The sequence below is a fragment of the Heliconius melpomene genome, chromosome 16, assembly GCF_056956725.1.
Source record: "Heliconius melpomene rosina isolate 202511_hmr_F chromosome 16, ASM5695672v1, whole genome shotgun sequence".
Classification (NCBI taxonomy): Eukaryota; Metazoa; Arthropoda; class Insecta; order Lepidoptera; family Nymphalidae; genus Heliconius; species Heliconius melpomene.
In genome coordinates, this window is record NC_140404.1 from 7,081,628 (window position 1) to 7,104,732 (window position 23,105).

General features: G+C 34.4%; 5 protein-coding genes and 1 long non-coding RNA gene across 6 annotated transcripts; 5 read left to right on the forward strand and 1 right to left on the reverse strand.

The window, feature by feature from the left end:
• Positions 1 to 1,149: 1,149 nt before the first annotated feature.
• Positions 1,150 to 3,225, forward strand: LOC146530855 (epithelial serine protease-like). Its single transcript, XM_085199573.1, has 5 exons — positions 1,150 to 1,395; positions 1,514 to 1,787; positions 1,885 to 1,983; positions 2,323 to 2,516; positions 3,070 to 3,225. The coding sequence occupies exons 1-5, from the start codon at positions 1,186 to 1,188 to the stop codon at positions 3,181 to 3,183; spliced, it is 891 nt and encodes a 296-aa protein (XP_085055699.1). The 5' UTR covers positions 1,150 to 1,185; the 3' UTR covers positions 3,184 to 3,225.
• On the reverse strand, positions 1,165 to 18,110 carry LOC146530856 (uncharacterized). The gene is made up of 2 exons (XR_014878863.1): positions 17,997 to 18,110; positions 1,165 to 4,535 (listed from the first exon to the last, which is right to left on the reverse strand). It is a non-coding gene; the product is annotated as an uncharacterized LOC146530856 (long non-coding RNA).
• LOC146530857 (uncharacterized) lies at positions 5,221 to 8,127 on the forward strand. The gene is made up of 5 exons (XM_085199485.1): positions 5,221 to 5,464; positions 5,547 to 6,178; positions 6,637 to 7,247; positions 7,345 to 7,592; positions 7,985 to 8,127. Exons 1-5 carry the CDS (start codon positions 5,255 to 5,257, stop codon positions 8,096 to 8,098), a joined length of 1,815 nt encoding a protein of 604 aa, XP_085055611.1. The 5' UTR covers positions 5,221 to 5,254; the 3' UTR covers positions 8,099 to 8,127.
• On the forward strand, positions 9,171 to 18,327 carry LOC146530858 (epithelial serine protease-like). The gene is made up of 5 exons (XM_085199575.1): positions 9,171 to 9,449; positions 10,188 to 10,461; positions 16,559 to 16,657; positions 17,332 to 17,525; positions 18,215 to 18,327. Exons 1-5 carry the CDS (start codon positions 9,231 to 9,233, stop codon positions 18,314 to 18,316), a joined length of 888 nt encoding a protein of 295 aa, XP_085055701.1. The 5' UTR covers positions 9,171 to 9,230; the 3' UTR covers positions 18,317 to 18,327.
• Positions 11,040 to 13,002, forward strand: LOC146530859 (uncharacterized). The gene has a single exon (XM_085199574.1). It carries the CDS (start codon positions 11,321 to 11,323, stop codon positions 12,236 to 12,238), a length of 918 nt encoding a protein of 305 aa, XP_085055700.1. The 5' UTR covers positions 11,040 to 11,320; the 3' UTR covers positions 12,239 to 13,002.
• A 466-nt stretch (positions 18,328 to 18,793) lies between the features above and the next one.
• On the forward strand, positions 18,794 to 23,084 carry Rpt3 (26S proteasome regulatory subunit Rpt3). The gene is made up of 10 exons (XM_085198843.1): positions 18,794 to 18,950; positions 19,027 to 19,119; positions 19,245 to 19,416; positions 20,272 to 20,433; positions 20,713 to 20,916; positions 21,517 to 21,664; positions 22,029 to 22,125; positions 22,270 to 22,364; positions 22,554 to 22,712; positions 22,938 to 23,084. Exons 1-10 carry the CDS (start codon positions 18,918 to 18,920, stop codon positions 23,020 to 23,022), a joined length of 1,248 nt encoding a protein of 415 aa, XP_085054969.1. The 5' UTR covers positions 18,794 to 18,917; the 3' UTR covers positions 23,023 to 23,084.
• The last annotated feature ends 21 nt before the right edge of the window (positions 23,085 to 23,105 follow it).

Genomic DNA, 23,105 nt, shown 5'->3' on the forward strand with positions numbered 1-23,105 from the left:
AAGTAATTTATTTTTTTCTGAAAAACATATGCTTTGATGTTGTTTTATTAATGTACTTAACGATTTATTTAATTCATTTGTCTTCAAAGGGCCTGTAGTTTTGCAGTGTTTATTTTTTGTGTTATGAATAAGCCGCAGAGCATAGGCAAGAGATCTTTGTAAAATTAAAACTTTGTAAAAAAAATGTACTCGTATTCGTCTTTTTATGTATAGTTGATTGTAATGCAGTTATTCATTTTTATTTTTTCTTTTCACTAGTCATAGTAGTTGTGTTGATGGGTCTTTCCCAGTGACTAGGATGTCACCAGGAATATGTCTCCATACAGGAATATGTCAGTTCTTGTATTTTACTAACACGGTTGGCAATAAAAGTTTTTATGTTAGTAGACTGTGATGCTAACAAACCCAAACAATCCTAAATTAAATCCAGAATTTTTTTTTTATGTCCCACTTTTAGTGAAAGAATCCCGCTTTTTTACGTAAAAAGTTCTAAATTCCCGCTTTTCACCGAGAAAAAATCTGGCAACGCTGATATAATGGTACATGGACTGGTCAAACCCAGCGGATCAAATATCTTTGCCGAATGTGACAAAATCTTTCTTTTGGTAATGGTTGAATTGATATTAATGTCAACGGGAATGTCTTCAGAAGGATCCCACTTTAATCCTGAAACGCTCGATTGTGCGATGTATCTTAAATTTTAGGCAAGATGATATTTGATTTATTTTTAAAGATAGCGTTGGCCATTTTCTTAAAGATAAGCAGTCTGAGTTGAGTTAGTTAGTTACAGACGTGATTATTTTTTCGATCGAAAATAAGTCATCTTGCACTACACAGCCTCTGTGTTGGATGTCATGAAACGATACCCCAGTACATGTTTAAGAAGAGGCATCAAATATCTGCTGCTGCTGCTGGACTTTTCTTAATATTTTTTAACTCCTTATCAAACACAGTATTTTAATTTAAAATTTTGGGTTAATGTTAATTAATAATAGTTGTCATCGTTTTACAAGAAGATACCATCATACCATCTCTTATCTCATATGATATGATTGATGAAGATGTTTATGCTATTGACAAAAGTATATCTATTTAATTAGCATTTTAATCCTCCATGTTATCTTTCCATTACATATATAAATGAAAATACAGCTAAATGATCAATTTTTAATTGACGGCACCACTATGAAGTTGGCTTTAGTTCTTTTTTGTTTAGCAGCGTTCGCCGCTGCTGAATCATCTATTCCTATGTATAACACTGCTTATGACTATCTAGAAAAAATTGGTGTCCCTGAGGCCAAGAGGATTAAGGAGCAGGAAGAGGAATATATGAAGAACCCAGTTTCGAGAATTTTTAATGGTTCTGGTGCATCTGCTGGACAATTTCCATTTCAGGTATTCATCAGAATATTATACAAAGTCCAAATTCATATGAAAAATAAAAAACTATCAAATATTTTTTATGTTGTGCTATATGTTATATAATGTTATATTTTCTTATTTTGTACAACAGGCAGGTCTATTGGGGCAGCTTCCAGGTACCTCTAACCAGGCAGTATGCGGAGCTGTCTTAGTTCGACGCAATCGTCTTATTACTGCTGCTCACTGCTGGTCTGATGGCAACAACCAAGTATTAAGATTTACAGTAGTTCTGGGATCTGTCTTTTTGTATAGTGGCGGCACTAGAATAAATACTAACGATGTTGTTATGCATCCTAGTTGGAACCCAAGACAACTACGTAACGATGTCGCCATAATTCGTTTGTCGTCAAATGTAAATCTTTCTAGTAAGTAATTGTATAAAACTTGTATTGTTTTTTCAATCAAAGCTTAAACTTTTTCTTTTTTCATTTAATTATTTTTTATGTGTATTTTTTATTATAGACACAATCGGTCTCATTGCTTTGCCTTCTGGATCTCAACTCAATGACAACTTTTCTGGTCAAACAGCCACCGCATCTGGATTTGGAATGACAGGAAACCGTAAGTAACTGTCTAAAAAATATTGACCTTAAAAATCGGAACACTCGAAACGCTGTTTTCATAAAAAAAATCTATATTTAAATAGTTTTAATTAAGTAAGTATGTACTTGTAGTACATGCATCTACATGTACGCAATAGATTACGAAGAAATTACATATATTTTTTTGAGTAGTATATTGAAACAATAGTATTGAAGAAGTGAGTGTGTTTTAAAGTAGCTACAACTATAGTTGTCTATGAGTATAGTTAATATATAAATTGTATTAAGAGGCCTCAATACACTAAGCTTAGAAGGATTTAAAAAAAAAATATACAACTACTTTATTTATTATTGACAGATAATGCCATTACAAACAGCCAATCTTTACGCTTTGGACGCATGAACGTAATCAACAACAATCAATGTCGAAATGTATACGGAACTGTAATCCAGTCCAGCAATGTCTGCACAAGCACCGCAGGACAGTCAAGTACTTGCAGAGGTGATTCTGGCGGTCCTCTCTTCATCCAGAGAAACAACGCTCCCTTACTTGTAAGTTCTGTTTATCTTTGTGTAAACGTAATTATTTTACACGAAACTTTTATCCACAGGAAAAAAAGATATAACTAGATAGATAGATATATAGATAGATAACTTTATATGTACGTGTTTGATGCTTGATGTATATTTTCTATCACTGATACCATCAGTCTCTGGGCAATGCCTTCTGGGTCAAAACTCTATGGTGAACTTGATAACTTCGTAAAACATTTCATTTTTAAGATATTGTACTTCCATCAGCTATATTATTTATATAGTTGATGGAAGTATATTAGAGTATAATTGATCTAAGATATTGTTTTATGTTTATATTACCATTATCGAATACTGCAATTTGTTTAATCTTATTTATATAACAAATCCAAAATGAACATATAAATATATACATAGTTGAGTCGAACTCGTATTATTCAATTTCAATTTTCCCATGATAGTCTCTGCCTATTTAGTTGCTGCTAGTATTTCCAAAATACATACTTATTCACTTACTTATAAGATTTTGTGTTTTTTTGTTTTTCACTTACATTGTTATGTTTATTTACAGATTGGCATTACTTCTTTTGGACCTGATAACAATAGCGGTGGTTGCCAAGCTGGATTGCCGGCAGTTTTCGCCAGGATTACCTCATTTATGAGCTTCATTAACCAACATATATAAATAAATGAAATATTCGCAAATAAAGAAATTCAATAATGACAAGTTATGTTTATTTTAATCACGAGATTCAAAAATATTTCCAAGAGGAACACTTAACGTTCCTCTTCATGTACTCTATCTGTTACTGTGTACTGTGTTGAAATTCATTGGGTAGTTTAGTTAAAATTACCCTTGCGTACATCGCTGAAAAGCAACTTTTTTTAACCGACTTCAAAAAGAAGGTGGTTATCAATTCGACTGTATATTTTTTTATATACAATGTAAACACAGAAGAACATAAAGCATAATAAATACCTATATAAATTTAAGTTTGTCAACTTACAAAAGTTGACAAACTTAAATTTGCGGGCGTCTGCAATCATTTTGAAATGAACTACTTACTGACCACCTATAAGTTTGTAACGATATACAAATATATTATATAAATATGAAGGTTCACGATATAATATGATTGTAAATTATATCTTAATATAAATATATTTCGTTCAAATTAATTCTCGAAAATAAAAAGTGCAAAAAAAAGTTATATCTCTGTACGAGATATAAATAAATACTTACCAAGGTCAGTTATTTAATCCTTACGTTTATTTGATTTTATTTTTGATGGTTGAGTAATATGTTTATATATGGTCATGGAAATATATGCTACGTCATGTTAGATATACGTCCATTGATATGCAGAAGAAATAGCACAGGGGACATCAGCGTGCCAATTGTATTCCGGTGAAAACAGTCGACAATGACCTTGTTGCTCTGTTCAGTGTGAAAGCTGGCGATCCTCTTGGATAAAATTTCAGAAAGCCTTTATGTCGGTTCTTCAAGGAGCGCCCAGTGTCATAGTTGACCAAATAAATTTGACATATTCAAACTAGTGGCAAGATCTCTCTATCTTCAATAGCCACAGTCCATTGGTGGGTTTGGTAAACGGTGGGTTGGGTTTGGTATTACTACGACCATATTGACAGTCATTGTTGATTATAGATGATTATGATATGGATTATGAAGTATCTTTAGATACTCCATATCGAATCCGAGATAACGGGATTCTTCATTATCAGACATAAGTGTAACAAATATTTATATGGTTGAGTCATTGGGCTGCCTGGATATGATTATCTCCACAAATAAAATTGTAACTGATCGGTGTTTGTACGTGGAAGATATATCAGAAAAAAATATTATTTTATCTATGTAATATAAACCAAAATAATAAATTTTAAAATTTTGATCTGTCCTTTTTTCACGCACTTCTTAGAAACTTCAATATTGAATTGTGGCAATCTTCCCTTAACATTTGATATTTGTTTTGACAGCAATTTAACTTATTTCTGCAGATTTTCTAAGACAGTTACCTAAAACAAATGAACGAAATGCACTGAACTGTGAGTTAATAATCGATGAAGGACTTGTGGCTGGAATAGAACCTTTGAAATTCATTCATCCTAGTATGGAAGTCAACAGGTAACTCATTTAGAGTGTTTTTAATGGACTCCATTGTGTATGAAAAAAAAATGCAATTCACTTCTGGTGATTCCAGGATATAATAAGTGTTAAAGTTAATATAATTATATAAATATATATTATTTACTTAAACACAAACGTATTTCTTAAAGCGCGCCTCGCTTTTACGTTTCGCCACTTAACACACAATGCCTCCAGACATCGACGAAAAGAAGGGAATGAAAATGTTTTAATGGGAACAAAGTGTCTTAACATCCTAATTTTAAGGTACTCCAGGAAAGTATTCCCAGATACCTTCTGTCTATCCTGCCGTGAGCGAGATACAGCGTGAAGCAAAAAAAAATATCCTATCACATAACAACTAACTCAGACGTCATATAAAATTCCTCAACATCATCAAAAACCGTATCGTTATTAATTAATCATGTTGGATAATTCTATGTCTTTGGAAAAAGTATCGTTAATAAATATATAGATGTAGATATAATATAATTAATGTGTCATAGCTGTGAACAATAATTATCAATTGTATTTTAATCTCTCCAATTATCTCTTTATAATATGTAAAATAACATATAATGACGATTAGTTCATATTTGAAGACACTACAATGAGGCTGGCAATAGTTTTGTTATTTTTAACAGCGTTCGTCGCTGGTGAATCATCCATTCCTGATTATAATAGTGCTTATGGATACATAGAAAAAATAGGTATCCCAGAGGCTGAGAGAATTAAGGAACAGGAAGAGCGGTATATGAAGAACCCAACTTCCAGAATTTTCAATGGTTCTGGAGCTTCTCTTGGACAATTTCCTTTCCAGGTTCATTTTTCAACAAACCTATGTTGTAACATATATAAATAAAATAAGGAAATATTAAACATATTCTATTTATTCCCAACAGGCCGGCCTACTAGGGCAAATTAGGGGTTCCTCTCAGCAAGCAGTATGCGGAGCTGTTCTAGTTAGCCGCAGTCGTCTCGTTACTGCTGTATCCCATGTCCCGCTTATTGAGGGTTATAATAGTACTTCTACTACTCGTAATTTTACCCAAAACGAAGGGGTTATTGTTTATTATCTCAAAAGTATCAGCATTAACATTGAAGAGACTAACCTAAGTAATGCAAATTGTTTAGTACTAAATATTAATAATGATATTATAGTTATGTCTATTTATCGACCGCCGGGACATATGGATACCACTGGTTTTATAGAAACACTAGAAAAACTTCTTAAGAGTTATTCTAAATATAAAAATATAATAATTACGAGTGACATTAATATTGACATTGTGGAACACTCACCCGATACTAGGAGCAATTACTACCTAAATATATTAGCTGAACATGGATTATTAGCAGGGCATACCCTTCCCACGCACGGGCGCACTTGTTTAGACCATGTTATGATAAAAAGTAAACTAAATGTATATTGTTATGTCGCCCAAACGTCAATAACTGATCACGAGACCGTTTTTTTCTTTTTAACTTTAGATTCATGTGTTACACATTATTTTAAAAAAACTCACTTGTCAACGTATTAACTTTGAAAAATTGGATTCATGTATAAAAACTATTGACTTTTCTGAAATGTACACATATAATGACGTGAACAAAGCTACTAAACACTTGATTTCATTGCTAAGTAATATAATACTAAGTAACACTAACTTTAAAAATATACCTAATAGAAAAATAAGGACTAAGCCGTGGATTTCTCCAGGGATACTTAGGTGTATGCGCAATAGGGACAAAATGCATCAAAAATTAAAACAAAAACCAAACGATGAAATTTTGATAAAGACGTATTAAAAGATATAGAAATTTTTGTAATACATTATTGAAGAAACTTAAAAGAGACTTTGAGAGTCAGGATATTAAAAAGGCAAGCTCTGACAAGAAAAAACTATGGAAAACATTGAAAAATACCACCTTTCCAACTAAGGAACAAGTACCAGCCACAAGCCTCCTCTCCGCCTTAGAACCCTAAAAAAGCGTTGATAAAGTAAATTCCTACTTTACTAACGTTGGAAAAAAATTAGCAGAAAGACTCTTGCCTAATTCATGTCTGCACTACTCTTCCTCCAAAAAATTGTCAAGTTCTTTTATGTTACTTCCTACTGACGAAATTGAACTGAATAAAATTATAGATAGTTTAAAAGCTGACTGTGCCACGGGTATTGATAAAATACCCAACAAGATTATAAAAAGGTATAAACATATACTTATCCCTCCTTTGATATATATATGCAACCTTGCTTTTACTTCAGGAATCTTTCCTGCATCATTTAAGACTGCCTTGATCATACCTATTTATAAGAGTGGAGATAAGAACCGTATCGATAATTACAGGCCAATTTCGATTTTACCGTCACTATCTAAGTGTCTCGAAAAACTAATAAATAATAGATTAGTCCATTACTTAGAAAAATTTAATCTCTTGTCAACAAATCAATTTGGATTTCGTATGAAAAGATCAACATCAGATGCGGTGCACTCTCTTACAGACCATATAGTAACAGGCTTAGATAATAAAGAGAAGTGCTCCTACACGTATGCTCAGACCCATAAAAGATTTATTAACTTTTTGGAGGCGAAAACTTGGGGTAACAATAAGTATCTTTATTTCTCGTTCCTATCTATTCCTTTACTTTAATAGTATATGTAAATTTAAACTAAGATTTAAATATATTATTTTTTTAGTTAATCCCGTTACAATTAACCAATCTCTCCGTTATGGACGCATGGACGTAATCAGCAACAATCAATGTAGGGGCGTATTCTCAATAGTTCAACCTAGCAACATTTGTACTAGCACCGGAAGACAATCAAGTACATGCAGAGGCGATTCTGGTGGCCCACTCTTCGTCCAATGGAATAACGCTCCGTTACTGGTATTTTTTTTTCTTTCACGCTTACTCGCGTCATTTGAAATAGGCATATATAAACTTGTTCCTTGTAATCTATATATATAAAATCGAAAGGTCACTCACTCATCACGAAATCTCAGAAACTACATGTGCTAGGAATCTCAAATTTTGCTTAGGAGTTACTTATAGGACGTAAAGACGGGAATTTGCAATATTCGACTTCTAAGGGATTGTTTTTGGAGTTGAAAGTTTGTATGAAACTTCATTACGACAAATGCTAGGAGTCTCAAATTTTGCATAGACGTCACTTATAGGACGTAGGTACTCATGGAGTCAGAAACTAATAGTAACGTAGTTCACGCAGGCGAAGCCGCAGGCTGGCCGCTAGTGTTCTAAACAACTAGTTTAGTTTTTTGAAAATATTTACGTGTTGATTACACGATTCTAAAATAACATTATCATTTTTATTGCAGATTGGCATTACCTCATTTGGACCTGATAACAATAGAGGTGGTTGTCAAGCTGGCTTGCCTGCAGCTTTCGCCAGGGTTACCTCATTTATGAGTTTCATTAACCAACATATTTAAGGCATTCTGAAAAATAATTATTAAACTTTTATAAATGTTAAACCTATGTCTTATTTTATAATATTGTGTGAAACTGAGTAATGATGAGAAAGGCGTAAAATGATTATCGTATCTCGTTATACATTTAAAGTCTTAACAATTTAAAGATAATATATGTACTCTATATAAAAATCTATAAATCGTCACGTCGATCGTTATGTTATTGGGAACCTTTATTAACGTAATAGAACCCAAAACAATGATTTTTTTTAGTTTTTGTCTGTTCGTCTGTGCGGTTGTTATCGCTAACCTCAGAATCGGCTTAATCGACTTAGATTCTGTTTTCACTATTGGATTCTGGCAAGCTTCCGAAAACATGTAGGGTTTATTTTATTACAATCGGTTCGTAAATAATAAAGTTATGTCAATTTAAAGTACTTACTCGACAAATTTGCTAATTGCCGTCAGACCTGTTTTACTGAATTGACTGAACTGACTGTCTGTCAATTCTGTTTATTAAATAAGTAATCATGTAGTTCAAGCGGGCGAAGCCGCTGGCAGGCCGATAGTCTATTCTATACTAATAATAAAATTAACAGATCAGTACATGGAAAATGTTATTGGTGGCATTTAATAACTTAATAACGTATAGTAATAGAAGTAGCTTTAGTTCAATCGGTTTATAAATTAAAAGTTGTATCTTTTTAATGAAAGTTGTTAAACAAAATTAATATTAATAATAATAACTATTTTATTAAATTAGCAGAAACTTTACTTTGATATTATTATTAGAAAACGAAAGTAACACGGATTAATGAATTAATAATTAGATATGTAATTCAAACCGTGAGCGGAACGCTATTATAACTTCAAGCTGACGATGCGGCTCTACTAAGATACATTTTGTACATTTAAGAAATAAATATTTTATCTAACCATCAGTGATAAAGAATTTTTGATATCGGTTGAAAAATAGCACAATGAAAATATACAGATCTTTGGTTCATAGAAAGATTTAGATTACTCTTGAATTTGTTCAGTTTCGATATTATTTCTTATTCAATTTTAATTGGACTGTGGACTTATCAATTCAATTTTTATTTATGTGAAGAAAAATTGTTTCAAATTAACTAGAACACATTTTTTTCGAAACATGAAAGTGATAGCAGTTCTATTGTTATTTGCTGTGTACGTCTCAGCTTTATTCGAAGAACGTTTGCTCCTAAAGCACAATACAGCCTATGGGTATTTAACAAAATATGGAATGCCAGAGGCTGAAAGAATAAGGGAAGCAGAGGAAAAATATCTGAAGCAGTCATCTTCCAGAATCCACAACGGGGCTCCAGCTAAGCGTGGACAATTTAAATATCTAGTAAGCCAATGAAATATTAAATTTGCCCTTATAATATTATTTAAATAACGCCACCTTGGTACAGTAGAGGAATATTAATTTGTACCTATGTGCGTAATTTCTAACTTTTCCACTTAAAAAAATATTTCAAACATAGGTATCCGATCTGGTTAAGCAAACCGCCGTGATGTCTCTAAATTTATCTATCTTCTATATATATAAAATCGAGAGGTCACTCACTCATCACGAAATCTCAGAAACTACATGTGCTAGGAATCTCAAATTTTGCATAGGAATTATTTATAGGACGTAGGCGCTCGCTAAGACTATTTTGCTATTTTTGAATTTGCTATATTCGACTTCTAAGGAGTAGTTTTTGGGGTTGAAATTTTGTATGAAATTTCGTTACTACAAATGCTAGAAGTCTCAAATTTTGCATGATATCATATCGAAATTACCTATACACGTTTAAAAACGCATAGTTCCAACAATGACACTGATTTTAAATACTTGAACACTCACAATTTTACACCTTACGACAGGCAGAATAACGACGTACTGACCCAATCCTTCAAAAACGTCACTTTTTATAGCCGTTCCCTTCCTCTTTTATAAATAATTATGTGGGTATTATTATTTTATTTTCTGTAAAATACCCTCACACTGATAATTGTCTTACACTATACATATTGAAGCAAAATGAATATTTTAAATATTTAATGAATATTTTTCATTAACTCAAGAACTAGCTTTTTTTAGGCAGGATTGATTGGAGAATTTCATGAAATTAGTAATAGAAGTGTATGTGGAGCTGTCTTGGTCAGTCGAACCCGCGTTCTCACTGCTGCCCACTGCTGGAACGATGGCGTCAATCAAGTTTCAAAAGTAACAGTTGTTTTGGGATCTACTCTATTATTCAGTGGGGGTATTAGACTAGAAAGCAGCGACGTAGTCGTTCATCCTCGATGGATTCCGTGGCTGATACGCAACGATATTGCTATCATTCGCCTACCTTTAACAATACCAGTTTCGGGTAAGGAAAATAAGATAACTTTATTATCATATATTCATTAACAATATAATTAACACAACAATTAAAATGATCTTTTCGATAACCCATTAGTTTGTAAAATTGACAATCATATTTTTATGACAACGTAATTTTTTTTTACAAAGTATAGGACGTGAACTGTAAAATGTAATAGACTTTGGACTTCGCTGACGTTTGTTTTGGTTGACACACGTGTTAGTGAGAGTTTTGTTATTTTAGTCCTGATATCCCTCTTTTTTGTCGTTCAAGAAGCTGAAAGTTATAAAAGAATTTATTTTAGCAAGGTGGTTGGTTGTAGTAAGTGTTTGTGTTGTTTTGTATGTAGTGTAATTGTATTATAAAGTAGGTTAGGTTATTTTTATTTGCAATGGAGCCAGTTCGACCTCCTGATCCCCCTGATCCTGGAGGTAGTATGGACTCACAGTTCTCGTCGAGAAAGAGACAAAGTGGAGACTCACCATCTGATAGTGATGGTCTCATTAAAAAAACAATAATTAATCCCGATACCGCTACACCCTCAATCCAAAATTTGTATGTACATCCTTCCCTATCCGAGAGCCCAAAATCCTATCTAGAATCCGATAAAGGCCCTTTCATTGTTTATGTGTCGAGGGAAACTCCAGACCCCGCTGCGGGTACCGCTATTAAAGCAATAAAATTTGGTCAGTTCTTACATAGGAATAAAGTTACTGATATTACTAAGGATGGTGTTAAGAACATTGGACCCAATAAAATTAGTGTTCAATTCTCAACGGCTACTGCAGCGAATTTATTTTTAACTAACCCAGTATTGAGTTTGTGTAAATATGTCGCCATTATTCCAACATTTAATATAACTCGAATGGGCATAATAAGAAATGTTCCCGTAGACTTTTCGTTAGACGAGCTTGTCGAGTCATTGGTGTTTCCCTCTGGAAGTGGACTAGTGATGAAAGCAAGGAGGCTGAACAGGAAGAATGTTAGTGAGGGGGTGACTACATGGATTCCGACTCAGTCGGTTGTGGTCACTTTCCGTGGACAAGAGTTGCCTGATAGGGTCTTTTCCTATCATTCCTCGCTTCCTGTAGAACCATACAAATTCCCAACAATACAATGTCTGAATTGCTGTCGTTTTGGTCACATTAAATCACAGTGTCGATCAAAGCCCAGGTGCTACAGGTGTTCCCAGGATCATACTGGAGATACATGTGACACAACCAAGGAAAATTCAAACTGCTTGTATTGTGCTAGCAAGCATTATTCAACAGACAAGGACTGTCCTGAGTTTGCAAGGCAGCAGTCCATCAAAATTGCAATGTCCCAAGAGTGCATTTCTTACATAGAAGCATCCTCCCGTTTCCCTCCTGTTAAACAATCCTATGCAGATATTGCTAAGGTTACGTTTTCCCCTCATGTTTCCTCAACGCCTATCCCTCACCAGCTTGCTCCTGTACCACTTAGTAAGTCCTATCGTAAGACCGTTTTCCAAACCCCACGTCCCCGCGCTCCTCTTGCAAAGGGATTTGATAGACAAGCTCACCAGTCCATAATTGGTAATAATTCCTCCTCCCTACCTAATGGTTGTGCTCTCAATCAAAGTCTTGACAACTCAACAGCATCTAAAAATGATCTGTTAGGTGCCCTAACAGATATTCTTGTGAGCATAATATCCACCTTTGATGAACTTTCTTTACCGTCCCACGTTGCCTTAAATCTTTCCAAAATTTGCAATAAGTTCCTTAATAATGGCGCCACTGAAATTTCTGCAATGGAACAGTAAAAGTATTCGGCCTAAAAGGCACGAACTACTTAATATTGTTTCACTGCATGAGCCTATCATTGTTGCCCTCTCGGAGACATGGCTGTTGCCTGGCTCTCCTTTTAGGGTGCCAGGCTTCTCCTGTTTAAGGGAGGACAGGAATGATGGGTATGGAGGTAGTGCTATCCTTATCCGGCACTCCTCTCCTTATTCCCGTATTCCTCTCCCAACTCACAGTCAACAGATTAATGCTGTTGCTGTGAGGGCCTTTGATATTTCCTTTTTATCTGTCTATATCCCCCGTCCTTCCTCTTCTATCTTCCTAGAGCTTAAATCTATCATCTCTTCGCTTCCTAGTCCTGTGCTGGTCCTGGGTGATTTTAACACTCATCACACTTTGTGGGAGTGTTATTACTGTGATGGATTTTCACCTTCGTTGGTGGATATGATTGATGATGTAGATCTTTGCATTCTCAATGATGGATCGCCGACTCGTAGGGTTAATCCCAATCAGAATCCTAGGACTGCCATTGACCTTTCCTTATCTTCTCCTTCCCTTGCTCCCAAATTATCTTGGTCCATTCTTCCTTCCACCTTTGGCAGTGATCACTTCCCAATTCTTTTATCTCTTAGTAATAGACCACTACCTACACCAAATCCTTATCCGCTTCTCAAATTTAATTTAAAAAAAGCTAACTGGATTGAGTATGCTGACTCGGTGGATTGTATGTTGTCCAATTTTCCTGAATCTATTGATTATGAGAATGTCATTGTTTATTATGATCGGTTTGTTTAGCTTAGTTTGTATTTTGTTTAGTTTAGTTTAGTTTGTTTAGCCATTTTAGCTGCGGCAGACTCTCATATCCCCAAAAAGCTCTCCATTCAGAATCAGATGCTTTCCAATCCCTGGTGGGATCAGGAATGCTCTGACTCTGTCGATCGGCGAATATCTGCCGAGGTGTCATACGCAGTCTCTATGACAATGGAGAATTACGATGAGTATGTAGATACTCATCGTAATTCTCCGACCGTACCGATACGCAATTTAGGAATTTGATTTGGAAGAAGAAAAAACTTGGTTGGGTTAATTTTTGTGAATCCCTTAGTCCCCGCTCCTCTTCTTCCCTTGTCTGGACAAATGTTAAGAGATTTCGCCGGTCACTTAACAATGTCGACAGTCCTAATTCCAATAATCCTTCTATTTGGCTTGCTGATTTTGCAGACAAATTAGCTCCTCCTTTTGTTCCATCACAAGACCTCTTTACATCCACGCTGGTTGAATCTTCAGAGGAAATGGATGCCTCCTTTTCCTTTGAAGAACTCAAAAACATCTTAGCGAATTTAAAAGACACTAGTCCAGGAGAAGATGGTGTCTATTATTCTTTCATCATTAGACTTAGTGAGAAAGCTAAACGCGTCTTTTTAAGTTTAATTAATAATATATTTCAATCAGGCAATATCCCCAACTCGTGGTAATCCCAAATTATTGTCCCTATCCTTAAACCTGGAAAATGTTCATCTGATCCTAACTCTTACAGACCCATTGCCCTATCATCAACATTATCAAAAATTACTGAGCGGCTTTTAAAAAATCGACTGGAATGGATAGTGGAAAGTCGAAATATCTTAGCTCCCTCTCAGTTTGGCTTTAGAAAGGAGTTAAGTACTACAGATAGTCTCAGCATTTTTACTACAGATATTCGAAAAGCTTTTGCCAAAGGAGAGTATTTGGTGGGTGTTTTCCTAGATGTTGCCTCTGCGTATGACAATGTCCTTCCGCCGGTGCTCAGGCAGAAAATGCAACAGCTGAACATCCCGCCGAGGTTGAATCATTTCATATGTAATTTGCTAACTGGTAGAACGGTGTCTGTTAAACATCCCCTTCTTACTGTCCCTCCCAGACATGTCTGGAAAGGACTTCCTCAGGGCTCAGCTCTCAGTCCTCTGTTGTATAATATTTACACACATGACCTCGAATTGTCTGTTAATAATTTTTGTAATATCCTTCAGTATGCTGATGACATCGTCCTTTATCACAGCTCAAATTCTGTGGAGGACATAACTTATCGATTAAATACTGCTTTGCACTACCTTAACCAGTGGCTCTCTTTACATGGTCTGGCATTATCTGTAGCAAAGTGCCAGGCGGTGGTTTTTACCAAAAGGAGAGTTATACCAAACTTTGAAATTTTTTATGATAATCAACACATACATTTTGCAGGAAATGTTAAATTTTTAGGCATGGTTTTTGATAAAAGACTGAATGGAATTGCCCATGCTGAATATCTCACTAGAAAGTGTGAAAAAGGCATTAATGCTTTAAGAGCTGTATCTGGTGTGTGGTGGGGTGCACACCCTTATACTCAAAAACTACTGTACAATGCCATAATCCGTAGTCATATTGATTACGGATTGTTTGTTCTAGACCCCTTTAACAAAGTTGCTACTGAAAAACTTAATCGTATACAATACAAGTGTCTACGGATTATTTTAGGTGCAATGAAGTCTTCCCCCACCGATGCTCTGCAGGTGGAGTGTGTGGTTCCTCCCCTTCCTATCCGCCGACAATTCCTGTCTGACCGATTTGTAGGCAAAATGTTACAGCTGTCTTCCCATCCCTTATTGCCTAAGCTATCTGAGCTAGCGGACCTCATCCCCCGCGGCAAACCGCTCCCATACTTGCTCAATAGCTTCCTTAAATTTACTTCCCTTCCTCATCCCTTGTCCAGTAGTTCATCTAATCCTTTATTTTGTACGCCTTATCGGGCTTTAGTACACCATCCTTCTGTTATCACTAATCTTGGCCTATCCAAGGGAGCTGTTGACACCAACGCAATGTTTCGATCCAAGGTAAATGAAAATTGGCCAAACCATGTCCTCATCTTTACAGATGCATCGAAGCTTTCAAAGGAAAGCTGTGTTGGTGCAGCTTGCTGGATACCAAAATTCAAAATTATATTACAATTTATATGTCCTCCCGAATCATCTGTGTTTACAGGAGAGGCTGTTGCTTTGTTGGAAGCAATCCTGTTTACACTCTCCCACGATTTTAAATAGACTGTTATCTTTACTGACTCATTAAGCTGCATATTGGCTATAAAGGGAAATCCGTTTCATAGTAGATTGAGATCTTCCATAATTTTAAGGATTCGTGAAGAACTGTACTCATGTTATCTAAAGGGTTTAGATGTTACTTTGGCATGGATTCCAGGGCATTCTGGAATCAGTGGGATTGAATCTGCAGACTCTTGTGCTAAATTAGCCATCCAGTGTGGTACTTTAGATCACTTCTCTATTTCAGCTCAGGATCTGCTGTCTCTTGCACAAACTCATTTGGATTTATCATGGACTAAATTCTGGGAATTGTCAAAATCTCAGAAAGGTAAGTATTATGCCACTATTCAACCCAATATCCCAAGGCGACCTTGGTTTTTTTCTCAAAAAGCTACTGAACGGAGGGTTTTATCATCTGTTTGTCGTTTGCGCTTGGGCATGCTTGTACGCCTGTGCACCAAGCCAAGATCAGGGTCAGGGACCACTCACTGTGTGAATGTGGCCTGGACGACGGTTCACCTTCCCACATACTTTTTTCCTGTCCTAAATTAATTCATCCCTTATATGAAGTTCTTCCTTATAAAGTTCCCCGTCCTCTTAGTGTTCAATGTTTGTTAATGTTTGTGTTTAGTCCTCTATGTAAATTTTTATGTAAATATATTAGATATAATAATATTAAACTATAAGTTAATATATTTGTAAAATATTATTTACTACTAACTCATGTTCATGTATATATTTATTTTATGATTTTTTATTTTATAGGTGAAGGCAACACTTTAACTGGACTCTTTTTGACATGCATTCTCCTATTGTGTAATATAATCTCTTTTTTACCGTACAATCTCCTTTGTGTGTTTTCCATACAACGTGACATTGGCGAAGTGAATAGTGCTCAACTGGCACGCTCGAAGCGCCATAAATAAAGAACCGAACCCGTAAAATGTAATATTGATGAACTTCTAAAATCCGTAGGTCATCTTGAAGATTTAAATTTACTAATGCTCCGCTTGCTGTGCCTTGCCATCCCCCTCATACGATTATGTTTAAATTGTTGTTCCGTTTTGCCGGCTTAGGGGCCAAGAATAAGTTTTTTACGACATCTAATGATAAATATTGTATATGTATGTATGTATCCATTTATACGCTTACGAATATTATCTTAAATTTGTCTTTTGGCAAAAAAAATATATCTTCACATTTCATGTTTCTATGATGTTATGAGTAAAGTCACACATAAAAAAGGGGTTTTTTTTGCGTTTTTTAATGCACATTTTATTGTTTTAGAAAACATTAAGGCTATTGCTTTACCAACTGAATCCCTTGTCAATGAAAGTTTTGTTGGAGAAGACGCAATTGCTGCTGGATTTGGATTGACAGACAACGGTAAATAAAAGTATGGGGAACGGAATGGCTTAACACTATGTTCCCTTTGCTTATCCTGGTGTCCTGGATATAGTGTAAAGCTAAAAACAGGGCATTAAATTAGCGTGGGGAAATGAATAGTTATTTTTGTTAATTACAAAAACATTAACTTGTTAAACATTAACTTGTTAAAAAAGTCTCGCAACTCAGTTCTTCTACTGTAAAAAGTTTTAATATCCAATGTATAACAAAGTTTATTGTTATGTTTTAACAAAATAAACTGACTTCTTAATCGCACTAAACAATCCAATTTAATATAATATGTATTAGGTACTTGTGATGTACATTGCTTTTCCATTCGATTGCAAAGTCAATTTGTTAATTTAAAAGAACTCAGTTGCGTATTTTTTTTTATTACAATTTATATTTCTGTTGGCATCTCATTTCTTTTTTAAGGTAGGCTTTTATTAATTTCCGGTAGGTACCTTCTACTTCTTATTTTCATACTTCTTTTTTAAATTATTACGAACGCGTCAGGCAAACTTTGTCGGTGGTTGACGGAAACAGCGGTGCTCACGATTGTGCGAATGTACTTGCATACCGTGAAATCACCATAGCTCCCATTGCCCGATTGCTCTCATTACCCTGTCTTCCCCTACTTTCATGCCATTTCATAATAATGGAAATATATTTAGATGCTGTACTAACTGAAGAACAGTTCTTAAGCTTCGGTAGAATGACTGTACTTGAAAACAGACAGTGTTTATTGGTGTTCCCGTTATTTCTTCACTCATCAAATATTTGTACTAATACATTTGGAAAATCAAGTACATGCAGAGGAGACTCAGGTGGCCCACTAGTTGTAGAAAGGAACGGTGAACCTGTTTTAGTAAGTTTCTTAATTTACTTAGTTACCTATGTTTTTATTTTAAGATGCTATAAATCTAGTGAGATTTGGTCATCTCCTAAATTGGAATGGAACCAGAACCGTTACATTTACAGTTTGACGCCGTTATGCATAAAGCATTACGATATCTTAATTTGATTTGAAAAATAACGCATACACATTCACCTTCCTACTGTAAAAATACATGTGCTTTTGAATTTTTGCAATTTTTTTCCATTGCGACAAACATTTTGGGTAATTTAATATACAATTTTAATTAATGAGTGACAGTTACTAGTAAATATTAACTAATCCACTTTTTTTAAATGATCTACGGTCAAAACTTTCTTCTATACGTGTAAGCTAAATGTAGTAAAAGGAATAAATTGTATAACAAAGAAAAACTTAAATATCATATTGTTAGAAAACGGAAGCGGTTAACGTTTTTAAAATAAACACGATAAAAATACATACCGTCCATATGTTTCCTACGTACTCGGACAGAGGCTCCACGTAATAACTATAAGTGACATGTATCACTCAATAACAACACTACACACTAGATACCTTCCAACAGGGCTATCGCCTACAAGCAACTGTTCCCGTTTGACACAATTCCACTGCTTTTATTGTCTTTTTCACCTAAATCTACCCACATTTACACTTGTACGCTAACAATATTGTAATTTCAGATCGGGCTTACTTCCTTTGGATTTATACGATGTGATATTGGCTTCCCTACTGCCTTCGTCAGGATTACATCGTACATTGATTTTATTGAAGCAAATATCTAAAATTGAATGTATTTTATTTATTTTTGAACCACAACGCTTATATATCAATCAATTAAATCAGCTAATTTGGTGGAAAGTGCTGCCTACCTTGCTGTGTGCGGGATACAGCGTGTGGCTAAGCGTGATATATATATATATTTAATTAGATAAACTTTTAAATAGATTTTTGATTTATATTACGATACGAATTGCAGTGGAAGTTATTTGCTTGTAAATATTTTATTATAATATTACGTAGCAAAATACATCTATTCTAATTATTATTTATTTTGAATCTAATTTAATTAATATAAAAAGAAATGTAATAATAATTAAATATAAATGATTATTAAAAATTTTGATAATAAAATAAAACAAATTTTATTTAAATAATATTAGCAACTGCTAATAATAGTCGTACATATTATAGTAAGTATTGTTATTTATAATTATTGTAAACTAAAATTTACATATACGAGCATTAATGCTGTAGAATATTGTACTACTACGTGAAATGAAACACATTTGGCAGCATGACGGAGTAATATTTTGACAATCATTTTGTAATCTGTGTGAATATAACATTCGTTGTTTAGTGATTTTATACAATAAACTGTTAATAATGGAAGAAATTGGAATTATTCTACCTGAAAAGGTAACATTATTTATTATGAAGTACTTTTGTAATGATTTAATTGTTCATAAATTTAATATTAATTTAATTTTTTTAGGATGATCAAGCCCCGGACACCAAGGGACTTGCATTTGTAGGTCCACAAACCTTTGATGAATTAGAATCAGAAGATCTTTACACAAAATATAAGGTAACGATTATATTATTCTTTTGTTTATACGTAAATAAAACTTTATTTAGTCTCATAAAAATAATCTCTAGTCATCGTAAAGTTGAACAATAATAATAAAATGTTCTATTAAATTCAATTTATAGAAATTACAAAGAATGCTTGAATTCCTTGAAGTACAAGAAGAATATATTAAAGATGAACAAAGAAATTTGAAAAAAGAATACCTCCATGCTCAAGAAGAGGTTAAAAGGATTCAATCAGTACCACTTGTTATTGGACAATTCCTTGAAGCTGTTGACCAGAACACAGGAATAGGTAATACTTTGTCTTTTAACTGTGTTTTTCACTAAACTGTATCAACTAAGACTTAAATACTTTTTTAAAAGTTGTTGGTCAGATTGCTGTTAGCAATAGAACCCCTCAGTATCTTTGTTTTTCTATTTATCTATAACTAGCGGACGCGCGCAGCTTCGCTTGCGTATTTAAGGATGAATTCTAATAACCCATGAAACATGTGTTCAATGAAATATTTTTAAGAGTCTAAATTTCAAATTTTATAAAAATTGGTGGTGATTTAAGTATTTTTCCATACAAACTTTCAACCCCTTATTTGCACCCTTAGGGGGTGAATTCTAGAAAACCATGAAACATATGTTCAATTATATACGTTTAAGAGTCTGAATTTCAAATTTTATAAAAATTGGTGACAATTTAAAAAAAACCTATACAAACTTTCAACCCCTTATTTGCACCCTTAGGGGAAGAATTCTAGAAAACGATGAAACACGTGTTCAATTGAATACTTTTAAAAATCTAAATTTCAAATTTTATAAAAATCGGTGCCGATTTAAATTTTTTTCCATACAAACTTTGAACCCCTATTTTACCCCTTTAGGGTTAAAATTTTTCAAAACCCCTTCTTAGTGGATGTCCAGATTACGAAAGTAAACTTTTGTCCAAATTTAATGTTTCTACCATCAGCAGTTACGGCTGTGCGTGCGTCTTACCTCAGTCAGTGAGGACAAGTCCTTTTATATATATAGATTATAAAAAGGAGTGAGTAAAGTATGAAACAAAATTTTAAAAATAGAAATTTTAACTGAGAAAAAACATAACTATAATTGTATATTATAGTACACTATATAATATTAATAAATTTAATGTTTTCAGTCGGCAGTACAACAGGTTCTAATTACTATGTGCGCATCTTGTCCACCATAGACAGGGAGTTGCTGAAGCCGTCAGCATCTGTCGCTTTACACAAACATTCTAATGCATTGGTAGATGTGTTGCCCCCAGAGGCTGACAGCTCTATATCTATGTTACAAGCAGGTATGTATAATAGATGCAGGATAGGTAGAAGGGAACCTAGTGTTGAGACACTGTGCTCCTCACACACTTGGATGGTGTGTGAGGTATTATGTGTGGAGTGGCACAACATATTGAGCATTGTACCTCCAACTGAGACTCAACATACACCATCTCGAAAATTGGATCGTATTCAATTATGGAATAGGGAACACTGTGTCACAATGTCACTCTGCAGCCTGAACCTAAAAACAAAGTTACTGTCAATCTATTGAGACTTATTTGAAAAAAAAACTATTTCAGATGAGAAACCTGATGTCCAATACTCAGATATTGGAGGTATGGACACACAGAAGCAAGAGATTAGGGAAGCTGTAGAACTGCCGCTCACACATGTTGAGTTGTATCGTCAGATCGGTATTGAGCCTCCGAGAGGCGTGCTAATGTATGGTCCACCAGGCTGCGGCAAAACAATGTTGGCTAAAGCTGTCGCTCATCATACTACAGGTTTGTAAATTATAAAGAATTACACAATTATTTATTATCTAGCAGCACAGTCACGACTCTGAGCCCTTTTTCGCGGTTTTAATCCAGATGCTACGATCATTCCGGGATAAAAAGTAGCTTATCACATACGCGCTATATATGCTCCACAACCTCCTCTATCTTACAGTAAAAGTTCCATAAAAAATGGGTCACCTATTCTGGAGAGTAGACTAACTAACAGAAAGAGAAACAGATAAAACTTTTAAAAGCATTAGTGTTTTAGTATCAGATACATTACTATATGCATGTGAACTCCGTGTTTTGCCTCAACACCAGGGCAAAGAAATGAAAATATTAAATATTTAGTTTAGTAAAGCAAAGAAGTTAATTAAAGTTAAAGTAACACATGCACATGCATATGAGTAAATTATTAAGTTGTTTCTTTTTAGTTTTATTCTGTTATAAACTTTTTAGAAAACGTATAAAAATATGAATGCGGGACTCTGCGCCTCTTGGATACCGTCCAACTTGGACGGTAAAAAGTCTTTTTCTTTCCTAAGTGTAGAATAACATTTTAAAAATGACAAAAATATTTTGATTACATAATTGTTTTTCTTATAGCTGCATTCATACGTGTAGTGGGTTCAGAATTCGTGCAAAAATACTTGGGCGAAGGTCCTCGCATGGTCCGCGATGTGTTCCGCCTCGCCAAGGAAAACAGTCCCGCTATTATATTCATTGATGAAATAGATGCTATTGCTACCAAGAGGTAAAATATATATATACATATTTACACTTTTTTTAGTTGCAAACCGTATCCCTCTATGACCGCAGGCAAAAGGAACCTGGGATTATTGTGTTAAGACACTCCGTTCCCATTAAGATACTTCCGTCCCGCACTTTCGCAATCAAACCCACAATTGTCACATTTACAGTCACACTTCTGTCTCTATTTCTATTTTATATTTTTCGGCGTGGGGAGCCGAGTGTCATAACACTAGGCTCCCTCTGCCTACCCTGCTACATGCGGAATACAGCGTGATGAATGCTGAAGCTGAAAAAAAATCATATTTAATATTTTTATTTGTATGTACTTTTTTAAATATTTTCGTAAAAATAAAATTTAATTTCAGATTTGACGCCCAAACTGGTGCGGACAGGGAAGTTCAGAGAATTCTATTGGAGTTGCTCAATCAGATGGATGGGTTTGATCAAACAACTAACGTCAAAGTAAGTAAGAGTTAAATAATAGTGTTTTCGCAGATGATACCTAGTATTCAGAGACTCCCTTTACCACTACAACTTATGAAACTGTGTTGAGTGGCAGAACCTGTAAAATTATTATTCGTAAAATGGTTCATTATTATGTTTCAGGTGATTATGGCTACAAATCGTGCCGACACATTAGACCCGGCGTTGCTCCGTCCCGGACGTCTGGACAGGAAGATTGAATTCCCACTTCCTGACAGGTTTGTTAATGATGGCACTTCAGAAATTATTGTAAACAATTTGAGAAGCAAAAATTTCTTTAAATATTTTTTATTGGAGACTATTAAAACTACAGACTTTTTGTTCATATATTTTACAATTTTAATTGTTAGGTAGACATGGCTCAATTGATTTTTTTTTAGTTAATTATTAACTATCAAACATTCCAGGCGTCAAAAACGTCTAATCTTCTCAACGATAACAGCGAAAATGAACTTATCAGAAGAAGTTGATTTAGAAGAGTTTGTAGCTCGCCCTGAGAAAGTCTCCGGAGCGGACATCAATGCCATCTGCCAAGAGGCTGGCATGCACGCTGTGAGGGAAAACAGGTAAAATAATATCACTTTTTTCGAAGGCCGTCGTGGCTAAGGGGCGAGAGTAAGAGGCTTAACCTGAGCTTTGATAATAAAAGGAGAACCAGAAAAATATTTATTAAAACTGTATCAATTCTACGCCAGACATTTTTATATAATTTTTTCTCTCGTCTGATGTGTTTTCTCCATGATTTTTTCCATTTTTTTACTTTTTGTAAAGTTGTTTTCTAATTGTTTCAGGTATATTGTGCTGCCAAAAGACTTTGAAAAGGGTTACAAAAATAATATCAAAAAAGACGAAAGCGAGTACGAGTTCTATAAATAAGTGTTTAATTATAATTTTTGTCATAATAATCTGATTTAAAATTAAATAATAAATAATTTAAAGTGTTGTATCATTTCGATTTG

What these genes read in the sequence shown, in the direction of transcription:
- LOC146530857 (XM_085199485.1), top strand. Translation starts at nt 5,255, where the DNA reads ATGAGGCTGGCAATAGTTTTGTTATTTTTAACAGCGTTCGTCGCTGGT. An exon ending in TTGGACAATTTCCTTTCCAG is followed by an intron (nt 5,465 to 5,546) that starts GTTCATTTTTCA and finishes TATTCCCAACAG; the next exon opens with GCCGGCCTACTAGGGCAAAT. An exon ending in AAAAAAACTCACTTGTCAAC is followed by an intron (nt 6,179 to 6,636) that starts GTATTAACTTTG and finishes ACCCTAAAAAAG; the next exon opens with CGTTGATAAAGTAAATTCCT.
- Rpt3 (XM_085198843.1), top strand. Translation starts at nt 18,918, where the DNA reads ATGGAAGAAATTGGAATTATTCTACCTGAAAAG. An exon ending in TGACCAGAACACAGGAATAG is followed by an intron (nt 19,417 to 20,271) that starts GTAATACTTTGT and finishes TAATGTTTTCAG; the next exon opens with TCGGCAGTACAACAGGTTCT. An exon ending in TGTCGCTCATCATACTACAG is followed by an intron (nt 20,917 to 21,516) that starts GTTTGTAAATTA and finishes TTTTTCTTATAG; the next exon opens with CTGCATTCATACGTGTAGTG.
- LOC146530858 (XM_085199575.1), top strand. Translation starts at nt 9,231, where the DNA reads ATGAAAGTGATAGCAGTTCTATTGTTATTTGCTGTGTACGTCTCAGCT. An exon ending in GTGGACAATTTAAATATCTA is followed by an intron (nt 9,450 to 10,187) that starts GTAAGCCAATGA and finishes AGCTTTTTTTAG; the next exon opens with GCAGGATTGATTGGAGAATT. An exon ending in ATTTGGATTGACAGACAACG is followed by an intron (nt 16,658 to 17,331) that starts GTAAATAAAAGT and finishes AAATATATTTAG; the next exon opens with ATGCTGTACTAACTGAAGAA.
- LOC146530859 (XM_085199574.1), top strand. Translation starts at nt 11,321, where the DNA reads ATGGGCATAATAAGAAATGTTCCCGTAGACTTTTCGTTAGACGAGCTT.
- LOC146530855 (XM_085199573.1), top strand. Translation starts at nt 1,186, where the DNA reads ATGAAGTTGGCTTTAGTTCTTTTTTGTTTAGCAGCGTTCGCCGCTGCT. An exon ending in ATTTGGAATGACAGGAAACC is followed by an intron (nt 1,984 to 2,322) that starts GTAAGTAACTGT and finishes TATTATTGACAG; the next exon opens with ATAATGCCATTACAAACAGC. An exon ending in GAAACAACGCTCCCTTACTT is followed by an intron (nt 2,517 to 3,069) that starts GTAAGTTCTGTT and finishes GTTTATTTACAG; the next exon opens with ATTGGCATTACTTCTTTTGG.